Source organism: Triticum urartu, chromosome 4 (genome assembly GCF_003073215.2).
Source record: "Triticum urartu cultivar G1812 chromosome 4, Tu2.1, whole genome shotgun sequence".
In the NCBI taxonomy this organism is placed as follows: Eukaryota; Viridiplantae; Streptophyta; class Magnoliopsida; order Poales; family Poaceae; genus Triticum; species Triticum urartu.
Window position 1 is genome coordinate 27380292 of NC_053025.1, and position 12650 is coordinate 27392941.

At 44.5% G+C, this 12650-nt stretch overlaps 1 protein-coding gene across 1 annotated transcript; it reads right to left on the reverse strand.

Moving 5' to 3' along the window:
* Positions 1-1611: 1611 nt before the first annotated feature.
* Positions 1612-2315, reverse strand: LOC125553458. The gene has a single exon (XM_048717238.1). The coding sequence runs from the start codon at positions 2212-2214 to the stop codon at positions 1774-1776; it is 441 nt and encodes a 146-aa protein (XP_048573195.1). The 5' UTR covers positions 2215-2315; the 3' UTR covers positions 1612-1773.
* Between the last annotated feature and the right edge of the window lie 10335 nt (positions 2316-12650).

Below are 12650 nucleotides of genomic sequence, written 5' to 3' on the forward strand. Positions count from 1 at the left end.
GGGAATAATTTCTGTGGATACTACATTTGCGAGTCCATCCGCCACACGACCTGTGAGCGGGACTACACTGACGAACAATATGAAGTACGTAAATAACAACATTCACAATTTTATTTTATTACCATCATTTGTGTTGAGTTTCATTCATTCATATATATATATATGTATTGACCCCCTTCTTTAAATTAGATGTTTCGGAAGCGGGATGAACTCCTAGCACCAGCTCGCATGCGAGCAATTCAAGAGGAATTGGCGGCATTCTTTCTTGACCACGTGATCCCTGAAGACGGAGAATTCTATGTGGACCCTGAGTCCGTATGATTATATTTGTAAGAGATAATTATTGTATATATGTAGCCGGTAGTGTCGGATAGATATACGAGAACTTGTTGTTCGACCAATCTCTCGGAGAATGAGAGGTGGTCGATATCACTTCTCTCTGTATGCATATATGTTCATGACGATCTTCTGTTTCCTTCGTTTGCTTACTAGCTAGCTAGCGTGTCTAGTCCTCTCTATACGTATGTATAGTACGTAGCGTCGACCAAGCACGGACATAAGAGAGGACACTTCTCTCTATTAATTATAGCTAGCTAACACAATATATGAAACACCTAAATTAACCCCCCAAAACCCCCACCCCCTCCTTTCAAAAGAAAAAAACAAAAACCCCAGCCACAGAAATACTGACGCGTGGATGCCTATTGGTCCCGGTTGGTGCCACCAACCGGGACCAAAGGGTCTCCTGCCTGTGCTCCGCGCACAGGCCACATGCAGGCCCATCTGTCCCGGTTCTGGATTGAACCGGGATTAAAGGGACAGGGCATTAGTACCGACCCTTTAGTCCCGGTTTCAGAACCGGGACAACAGGCCCTTTTTCTACCGGTGGTTTGAGTCCTAGACCATTGATGCTTGGATTTTTCTAAATTTATTTTAGGCTTTTCGGCAATATCCTTTAGTGGGAGGTGACATTCTTATCGATACGAGACGTCGGTGGTTATTTCATCAATCTTGTGTCGGCCCGGATATGCTCATAGGAATATGGTGTATGTGTGCGTGTTTATAAAGGTGACTATACATGAGCATCAGCAATTAATTATACTGTATTAAAAAACAATCTTCCACGTGTGATGGTCTCGGAATCGTAGCATGAAACGTACGAAAGGGAGGAACCTTTTCGCCCTGTTCACATCACGCACTGAGGTACTGGAAATCAAAGACAAGATCAAAGATCAAGACAGACAGACTGTCAAACTTGCGGCGTTGTCGGCCGTTTGTTCTTTCGGAGTTGCTCCGCACGTAGGTTTGGACTTTGCCTGGCATCATGTCCGCCTTCACCTATCCTACCCACACACGTACGTGCGCGCATTCGGGCAACTGGACGTGCACTCAGCTGGAGTGGAATTGAAGGTGTGCTGAGATCGCATCACGCCCGCACTCTGACTCTCTCTTCGCACGCAATCATGGAAAGTGACGGCTTCTAAAGACAACAATATACAGTACGTTCTCCATGCATCTGCATGAGGGTCGACCACCTTTGCAGGTTATAAATACTTCAGGCTCAAATGGGATCAAGTCTTGACCGGCGCCTTACGAATGAAGCACGCACTAGTATCATATATCATCAATAACGAAAGGTTCACATTTTTGGAAGAACAAGTTCGAAAGAGCTACTGTTAATTTACAGGGAAGCATCAAGGGACGAAGGAATCAGCTGGGATTAGCTAGCTCCTGCTGCCAAACTACTGCAAGAAGCACCCGGCCCGGTCACTGTCAGTGCTGCGCCGGCGGGGCACAAGTGATGTGCGCGTTGTTGGAGTGGCACGACGGCCCGGCCGCTGAGTCCTCCGCCTCCCCTCCCAGGACCCGCCGCACCAGCTTCGAGCCCAGCGCCCGCGGCAACACCGGCGCCCTTGTACCCTTCCTCTGCTCCGACGACACAACACCAGCCCCTCCCATCGCCGAAGTTGCAAAGGAACCGCCATCATCAGCGTTTGCTCCATGGTGACCGGTCCGGCCCTCCTCCGTCGAGGGTCGGACTTCGGTCGCTCCGTCGTCGTGGCGGAGTGGTTCCACCTCGACGGCGCCGTGAACCATCGTCGGAGACAGGACCCCGGGCTTCTGCGACCCCAATGGAGATGGTCTCGAGCCGTAAGAGCTATGCACAAGGGCACAACACGCGAGAAGAATCACCGGGAGCCAAACGGGAGCCATTGGGTGGGTCAGGGCGTTTCGGCGAAGGCACGACGTACGTAGCTAGGTGTGAGCTTTGTTTCGAAGATACTGGCTCTTTTACCACAGTGACAAGACTAGGAATAGAACTGTTACTGCGATGCTTGCGATGCTGAGATGCACAGGCAAACAGGGCGTACTTATAGGGGTCTTCGGACATACGTGGAGAAGGTAGACCGAAATGACTAGGCAATGTCGAGGAAGGCGCCCCACGTACGCAGTTTTCACCGAGCATGTGATGTGATGAGGTTGCTAATTTGCGTGGTGCGGGTGAAGAACACATGAGCATAGTATCATCGCCTTGAGCACAGAGCAGCAAAGTCTGCCTGGAAACTACGCGTGTCTCCTCCGGCTGGCCGTGTCCGCCATGACAAACATGCATGCACCACCTGTCGGTGGTTTTTTACTCCATGCGCGTAGCACTTGGACCTTTTTGGCGAGGAGTATACAACTAGTACACTCTACAGTAGTACAGGTGTATCAAGGATTCGCTGAGCTGTAAAAGTGCTGCATCGATCTCCTAGAGTATATACAATGGTCGGGGGCAATTGCATGGGAGCACCGGAGCACACAAGTTTCTCCAGGTTCACACTGCATGCATGCATGCATGCATGCAGAGTTTGTGCGTCACCCCTTCCATACATAGTTAAGGTAAACTATGCCCTGCCTTGCCGAGAGTGGCGATGGCGTGGACGGGCCCGCGCGCTAGCTGGACGAACGAAGCGATGACGCGTCGCGTACTATATTCAATGCGAACGTATGGAGACAGGCCGACTGCATACGTCCAGTAGTAACGTGCGAAGACGAAACTGTGTAAAATAACGGGTAAATGCCGGACTAGGATTATGATGTTCCATTGGTACGGGTATATGTTGGCACTGTAACAACGTCCGCCTTGTGCATCTGTCAGGCAGACGCCGTGTGCGAAATGGATAAGTGTATACCAGATTATGGGACCATGGTCACCCGACCGACGCTGAAAAGTAAAAGCAAATCTATCGTCTTCCTTGGGGCGCCGTCTAAGGCGAGAAGCACATGGCTATGGAGATCGCGACCACAGGACACGATGAAAGGAGAGAGCAGAGGTGTGTGTGCGTACGAGTTCACAGATGTCTGCACCTCCTTCGACCGGTCTACCAGGCATGTCTCTTCCAGCTCTGCTACGGATGCCCTTGGAGGCGCCAATCAGCAGGAGCACCACACGAGCAGTAATCCAGAGCATGAAAGTTTCTCCCATAGAGGTTATTTGATCGCGGTATGTACATATCATCTTTGGACTGGTGTTCTCCCCCCTTGTCATCTTCTAGTAGTGAAAATGCAGATCTAAAAATGCCGACTCCGCATGCAAGCTTCAGTTCACGCTAGGGCTGATGGCGTGTCAATGGCGGATGGAAATCTCGAAGAAGAACTTGAAGTTCAATCCCGTCTCTCAGCTGTGGAAGAGGGAACTACATATGATCCCGGATATCATAGGTTTGCCGACGATGATGACTGCACTCGGACGGGCAGCTGCTGCACCCATGGATCCACACCAACCCAGCTAAGCAGGCAAGGCTTCATGCATAAAAAATCTGCTGTCGGTGATTAGAGTTGATAAGGGCATCTCCAACAGTCTGTATGTTAGCTTGTTGATAAAATATGCCATGTCATCAACCAACACCTTAACATACAACAACTCCAATAGGTTGTATCTAGTTTGCCCAATAGGATGTGAGATAATAAATAAGGTGCTCTCTCATTCTACATTGGAGCTTGTGCAAGGGGTGTTGGTTCATGTACATATAACCTTCCTCTCTTCCTTCATTTATTGTATGACACATCATCAAAAATCCTATGTGGCAAAGTCTACCAACAACTATCTTACAACCATTGGAATGTTAGCTTGTTGATAAATTATGCCATGTCATCAACCAACACCTTAACATACAACAACTCTAATGGGTTGTATCTAGTTTGCCCAATAGGGTGTGAGATAATAAATAAGGTGCTCTCTCATTCTACATTGGAGCTTGTGCAAGGGGTGTTGGTTCATGTACATATAACCTTCCTCTCTTCCTTCATTTATTGTATGACACATCATCAAAAATCCTATGTGGCAAAGTCTACCAACAACTATCTTACAACCATTGGAATGTTAGCTTGTTGGTAAATTATGCCATGTCATCAACCCAACACCTTAACATACAACAACTCTAATGGGTTGTATCTAGTTTGCCCAATAGGGTGTGAGATAATAAATGGGGTGCTCTCTCATTCTACATTGGAGCTTGTGCAAGGGGTGTTGGTTCATGTACATATAACCTTCCTCTCTTCCTTCATTTATTGTATGACACATCATCAAAAATTCTATGTGGCAAAGTCTACCAACAACTATCTTACAACCATTGGAATGTTAGCTTGTTGGTAAATTATGCCATGTCATCAACCAACACCTTAACATACAACAACTCTAATGGGTTGTATCTAGTTTGCCCAATAGGGTGTGAGATAATAAATGGGGTGCTCTCTCATTCTACATTGGAGCTTGTGCAATGGGTGTTGGTTCATGTACATACAACCTTCCTCTCTTTCTTCATTTATTGTATGACACATTATCAAAAATCCTATGTGGCAAAGTCTACCAACAACTATCTTACAACCATTGAAGATGCCCTAAGATGAAGATAAGGCCGTCTCAAGAAGAAAAAACCATTAGTGCGCTAGTAGGTTTGTTTGAAATAATAAAAATAGGCTATGTTTTGCGCGCATTAGGATAGAAATGCTTGTGCTAAGAGTGGTATGCTAGTAGGTTTGTATGGGAAAATAAATTTAGGTTCCGCCTTACTCGGATTTTAAGTTGAATTGTTCATGATAAAAGCATATGGCTGTTCATTAAATTATGGACCTTGTTTGCCTGGACAACCTTGTATTTTTGGTCATAACAACGCTAACAAGTCCCATAAACACATCAAACACGCACATAATAACCATCCCTGTATGTACATTTGCTGATTTTTCCTTGGTGTTTCTTTCCAATGTTGAAATAATGGCAAAAAAAAAGCTTTGCGTTGTTTGGCACATCCAACTGCTACATACAAACATTCAGGATGAAAAAATACGTGACATTTCCACATGCGAAAAATAAAATGAATTCAAACACCAACTGTTACCAGGAAAAAATATCTCCTAATTTGTTTTTTCACCAGCAATATATGCCTGCTCCATTTCTCTTTAAAAATTTCATGTACGCTCTTTCCACTAACACTAGCATTTACATCAAGTGACGTGTTTTTTAGTATAAGCTACATTGTTTCCACTATTTACACTTGCCTTTCCGCTCTCGGTGCCAAAAAGACCGTAATTAAAATGTTCGCACGGTGCATAATACCGTGAATTTTTCACTACTACAAAAACAATTGCAAGCCTAGGCGTGAATGCATACTGAAGTTGCTAAAAACAATTTTGCTGGGGTAAATGATAAAACATGGCAGCTAATTCACCAGCAGTAGTTCAGCCCAGTATTTGCACTTCACCCAAAACAAATTAAGGAAAGATGTTGTCGAAGCACATTAAGCACGACATTAGCCGTTCGAGTGGTGGCCCTGAGCATAGGAATAGTCAATGCATGCCTCCGTGCTGCATGCGAGGGATGCAGTGGGGCGAAACCAGGGAACTAAGGCTAGTCATAGTGGGAGTAACTTAGTAACATAGCGCACTTCAAGAAATTATTGCTTATGTGGCAAGTAATTAATGAGAGGTGGTAACATAATATGTTACTGTAACATAGCGCTTTCCAAGACAAGATGAGTCTACAAGCTAAGGGGGTGTTTGGTTCAGGGACTTTTTAGTCCCAGAGACTAGAAAAAGTCCCTAAAAAGTCCCTAGGAATCAAACGGGAGGGACTTTTTCTACATGGACTAAAAAAAGACTCTATTGGAGAGTCTTTTTTGACTAGTCCCTGGGACTAGAAAAAGTTCTAGGACTTCTGAAACAAACACCCCCTAATAAATGAAGCTATCTAAGATACTACTATTATGTTACTTTGCATTATGAAGGTAGTAACTTAAGCTAGTGTCATATACATGACACTAGTCTAGGTTACTCCCTACTATGACCAGCCTAACGAGACGGCAAAAAACACCATCACCGCCCTTTGACGTCTGTCGCCAACATTGCGTAAACACATTAATTGACACCTCGTCTACCACCTGAAATACCACGTCAGTTCCGCATCTCTAGGAGAACAAACGCGTGACGATACCGGGATCGCGCGAGCTCGTCAACGCCTAGCAATTTTCGCTGCCTTCCCGGGAAAATACTGTCTCCTCTGTCCTTCATTGCTCCCTAGCTGATCCACTCCCTCCCTGCTCCCCCCCCCCCCTCTTTTTTAACACAGTACGGACGCAAGCGAGACTGGGTCGGCATATCATCTTAGATTTACGAAGTTACCGTAGGCGCCTCGCCGTTAAAGGAAACGTCTCCTCCCACTGAAAATGCATCACTGAAAATCCTAAAATAAATTCAGGAAATAATGCGAGCACCAGGACTTGAACCCTGGTATACAACTAGTACACCCTACAGTAGTATAGGAGTATCAAGGATTCGCTGAGCTGTAAAAGTGTTGCATGTCTCAGTAGTTTGCAAAGTTGGGTACTTCCTCCGTTCCCAAATATTTGTCTTTTTAAATATTTTAAATGGATTATCACATATAGATGTATATAAACATATTTTAAAATATAGATTCATTCATTTACTCTGTATGTAGTTACTTATTAAAATCTTCAGAAAGACAAATATTTAGAAACGGAGGAATAGTATATACAATGGGCTGGTGGTCGGGAGCAATTGCATGGGAGCACACAAGTTTCTCATGCATGCATGCAGTTGGTTCGCCACCCCTTCCATGCATAGTGCCATAGTTAAGGTAAACTATGCCCTGCCTTGCCGGAAACCGCCACACCATCTCCAAATTAATACTGGCAATGTGTGGATGTTCTATATAGTCGGTTTCCTACACATGACTTTGGCAAAACCAGTAGAAATCGCCTAAAAATGTATTGCAAAATTCATCTAAACACATGTATTTGACATTTTGACGTCACGATTTCGAACTCTTGGCTTTGCCACACTGTCATGTATGGAACCGTCATATCGAGGGATTTGCATAGTGAAACCAAAATGTAACAACGAGGAGAAAAAGGACGCCCATTTTCCCCAAAGATACCACCATTGTGAAAATTAAAGGACCTAAAAGTGATGCGGATATATGATATATATCTAGAATTCCAGATACATATCCCCACCCCGGCTGGCTGGCCATGCATGCACTTTCAGGTCTGAGCATAGTTCAGAGGGTTAGGTTTTCTTGTGGTGAAACCAGTCCGTAAAACTCCATCGAACTTGCGGCTTTGTCGGTTGTTTGTTCTTTCGGAATTGCTCTGTGTGTAGGTTTGGACTTTGGAACTTTGCCTGTCATCATGTCCGCCTTCACCGACCCTACCCACACGTACGTGTGCGCGCATTCGTGCAACTGGACTTTGGACTCGAGTGGAAGATGTGCTGAAACTGCATCATGCCCGCATTCTGAGTCTCTCGTCACACGCAATCATGGAAAGTGACGGCTTCAAAAAAGACAACAATATACGTGCTCCATGCATCTACATCTAGATCAGGAGCTAGTTATTAATACTTCAGGCTCAAACGGTATCAATTCTTGACCGGCGATTTACGAATGAAGTAGGTGTACGTATTAGTATCATATGTCATCAATAAGGAAAGGTTCACATTTTTGGAAGAACAAGATGGAAAGAGCTACTGTTAATTTACAGGGAAGCATCAAGGGACGAAGGAATCAGCCGGGACTAGCTAGCTCCCGGGCTAGTGCAAGAAGCACCCGGCCGGGCCAGTGCTGCGCTGGCGGGGCACAGGTGATGTGCGCGTTGTTGGAGTGGCACGAAGGCCCGGCCGCAGAGTCCTCCACCTCCCCTCCCAGCACCCGCCGCGCCAGCTTCGAACCCAGCATCCTTCCCAGTGCCGTCTGCAGCACCGGCAGCCCTGAACCCTTCCTCTTCTCCGACGACACAACGCCACCCTCGCCCATTGCTGAAGTTGCAAAGGCACCGCTATCATCAGCGTTTGCTCCACGGTGACCGGTCGGGCCCTCCTCCGTCGAGGGTCGGACTTCGGTCCCTCCGTCATCACGGCGGAGTGGTTCCACCTCGACGGCGCCGTGAACCATCGTCAGAGACAGGAGCCAGGGGTTCTGCGGCTCCCGGGGGGGCTGGTCTCGAGCCGTAGGAGCTCTTCACAAGGGCACACACGAGAAGAAGCAGTGCGAGCCAAGCGCGCGAGCACCGTGCCATTTTGGTGAGGGTTTCCGCGAAGGCACTACGTACGTAGCTAGGTGAGCTTTGTTTCGAAGATACTACTGAGCAGTGGCTCTTCTACCACAGGAGTCACGAGACTAGGAAAAGAACTGTTACTGCAATGCTCGCAATGCAGAGATGCACAGGCAAACAGGACATACTTATAGGGGTTTTGGGACGTAGTACATGGAGAAGAGATAGACCGAAATGACTAGGCAATGGCGAGGAAAGGCGCCCCACGTACAGTTTTCACCGAGCATGTGATGAGGCCTTGCTTGTTAGCTTGCGGGTGAAGAATACACTACACATCATCTTGATTCGTGAGCCTATAGCAGTAAAGTTTGAAGCTGAAACGGAGCGAGAGTCTGCCTGAAAACTATACGTGTCTCATGACAAACATGCATGCAGCGCCTGTCGGTGCATGGTTTTGTACTACTACTCTATACTCACGTGGATCTTTTGTGCGAGGAATATACTACTACTACACTCTACAGTACTAGTACTAGTACTAGTATAGGAGTATCAAGGATTCGCTGAGGTGTAAAAGTGTATATACAAATATGCAATGGTCTGTTGGTCGGGGGAATTGCATAGGAGCACACATGCTTCTCCAGGTTCACACTGGCTTGTCACCCCTTTCATCCATAGTTATTTATTCAGAAGTCGTATGTCGCGCACGCCCATGTTTGACTATGTGCACGCACACGCTACCATAAAAAAAGAACTTTGATGACTCTTGGTTGGCTCGAATAAGTGGTAGATTTACTTATATTTGGCTATGGCAGCCCTCTGAAGGTGCTTCTGGAGGGCTGCTTATGGGGGTTCGGGAAGATCTATTTGAGGTTGACGTCTGTATTGCAGATACATACATGACCAGAATGGTTATTATGGATAAAAGATCAGGATTCAAGTGGAATCTAATCAATGTCTATGGAGCTGCTCATGTGATGAATAAGGAGGAGTTCCTGATGGAGCTAGTGCAAGCTCTGGGGGTACAATAAATTGCCCTGTGTTTTTGGGGGCGATTTTAACTTAATTAGGAGAATTAACGAGAGAAACAAAATTAAAAAACTTCCAAAATGGTCTTTTTATTTTAATTCTATTATTGAGCATTGGGGCTTAAAAGAATTAGATTTTTCGGGGAGGAGCTATACTTGGTCGAATAATCAGGAGGATCCGCTTTTTGCTAAGTTGGACAGAATTTTAGTAAGCTCTCTTTGGGAGCAGCAATTTCCTTTAGTAACTGTCAGAACCTTGGTGGGAGGGTTTCTGACCATGCAGCGCTTCTATTACATACAGGGATTAAGTCTACTATTAATCGCAAGCCTTTTAAATTTGAGCTATGCTGGCTGTCTAGAGAAGAGCTCCCTGATATTGTTAATAAAGTCTGGAGTTCCACTGTTCGTAGAGGTAGTAGTCTTGATTGGTGGCAGGATTTCATGCGGAAATTAAGAAGAACCCTTAAAGGGTGGAACCTTAATGTAGAGGGTAGATATAGGAGAGATAGAGATGAGATTGCCAATAAGCTTGACTTTTTGGATAAGAAAAGTGAGCTCTCTAGAGTTTCAGAAGCTGACTATGTTTTGAGAAATAAGTTGCAGAATGATTTGAATAAGATCCTTAGGGAAGAGGAGATTAAGTGGTACCAGAGGTCTAAAGAAAAAGATATTAAGGAGGGTGATGGTAATACGAAATACTTCATGATTAAGGCTAGCGGTAGGAAGCGTAGGAGTAAAAATTTTAGATTCATCCAGGATGAGGGGATCATCCAAGGGGATGAGCAGCTCCTTAAATATGCGACTGATTTTTATAAGAAGCTCTTTGGGCCTGTTGAATTACTTCCCGTCTCCTTAAACATTCCTCTAACTGATATGCTTTCCGATGTGGACAAAGGTAAATTGGCTAGTAAATTTACTTTGGATGAGATAAAAATGGCTGTTTTTTCTATGAGGCATAATAGAGCAGCCGGTCCTGATGGTATGCCTATTGAATTCTTACAAACCTTTTGGCACCTCATTTGCAATGATTTGTTGAGTCTCTTTCAAGATTTTTATGATGATATGATTGATATTTCTAGGCTAAACTATGGGGTAGTTACTTTGTTAGCTAAGGGTCAAGGGGCGGATAGGATTCAGATGTATAGACCTATATGCATGCTCAATGTCCCGTTTAAAATCTTTACCAAAGTCTTAAACAATAGAGCTATGGCTACTGCTCACAAGACGATTTCTAAGGTACAATCTGCGTTTATCAAAGGGCGTTATATTTTAGATAATGTCGCTGTTCTCCATGAGACGCTTCACTCACTACATAAGTCTAAATGCGCTGCTGTTATTTTTAAGGTTGATTTTGAGAAAGCTTATGATAAAATTAATTGGGACTTTATGCTTAGTACGCTGAAAATGAAGGGGTTTCCTGATAAATTTATTCGTTGGACAAAAGCAGTTATTCATAATGGTAAAGAAGCTATTACTTTAAATGACTTGATTGGCCCCTATTTTGTTACTAGGAAAGGATTGAGGCAGGGGGACCCGTTCTCCCCCCTATTGTTTAACCTTGCTGCTGATGTTCTTGCTACCCTGGTTCAAAGGGCGCAAGAACAAGTATTTATTAAAGGACTTCTGCCTAGATTGTACGAGGGTGGTCTTACTGTCTTACAATACGCTGATGATACGATTTTCTGCTTTGAAGATGACTTAGAAGGGGCTAGAAACCTTAAAGTCATTCTATGCGTGTTTGAGCACTTGACGGGTTTGAAAATCAATTTCTTAAAAAGTGAAATCCATTGCTTTGGTGCCGCTTTATTGAAACAAGAAGAATATGCTCAGATTTTCACTTGTGCGGTCGGGAACTTCCCCTTTACTTATTTAGGCCTTCCTTTACATTTTAAAAAGTTGCATAATGCGCATTGGAAACCAGCTGAAGAGAAAATTGAGAAGAAGGCAGCAACCTGGCAAGGGGGTTTGCTTTCAATGGGTGATAGGATTACCCTCGCTGAGACTTGTATGAGTAATGTTCCTAGCCATTTGCTTTCTTTTTTTAAACTACCTAAAGGTGTAGGCAAGAGAATGGACTTTCTTCGTGCTCGTATGGTTTGGCAAGAAAGGGATGGAGTGAGAAAGTATCACTTAGTCAAGTGGGTGGACGTATGCCAACCTAGAGACCAGGGGGGTCTGGGGATTACTAATTTGGAGATTAAAAACATCAGCCTCTTATGTAAGTGGTTATGGAGATTGGAGAATGAGGAAGGGGATTGGCAGGAAATGATTAGAGCCAAATATTTGAGTAGGAAAACTCTGGTTCAATGTGAAGCATCTCGGGTTAATTCCCATTTTTGGAATGGGTTGTTGAGTATAAAGGATATCTTCCATTCTTGCTGTCAAAGGGTGGTGGGTGATGGTTGTAAGACGAGATTTTGGGAGGACACATGGCTGGGGAGAAAGCCACTTTGTCAACTTTTCCCCCGCTTGTATAATTTAACTTTCTGTCAACATGTTACTGTTGCTAAAGTCTTTAACCAGGATTTTGACTGTATTAGATTTAGGAGATGTCTTTATGGAGAAACTCTTACAATGTGGAATGAATTACTTGATATGTGCAGTCAGGTTACTCTGTCGGAGGAGCCTGACAGAGTTAAATGGCTTTTAACTAAATCTCGATCCTTCTCGGTTAAGTCGCTTTATCATTACCTTATAGCTAGAGTTGTTGCTTTTCCTTTTTAAACTTCTTTGGAGGTTGAGAATACCTCTAAAAGTAAAAGCGTTTATATGGTTAGTGATCAAAGGGAGGATCCTAACCAAGGATAACTTATCTAGACGAGGGTGGAAAGGACCAAATTTCTGTGAGTTTTGTGGCGTTTCTGAGAGCATTGATCATCTATTCTTTTCGTGCTCTTGTGCTAGGTTTTTATGGAATGTGATATGCGGTACACTAGGTAACCCGAAATTACCTTTATCTTTCTTTAATCTTTGTCAAAACTGGATACCATCCTATTCTGGAAAGGATAGGGCTATTGTTTCTATTGGTGCTGCTGCTTTGATATGGACAATTTGGAAAACAAGGAACAAATCCTGT

Coding starts and splice junctions, on each gene's coding strand:
- LOC125553458 (XM_048717238.1), bottom strand. CDS start 2,214: ATGGCTCCCGTTTGGCTCCCGGTGATTCTTCTCGCGTGTTGTGCCCTT.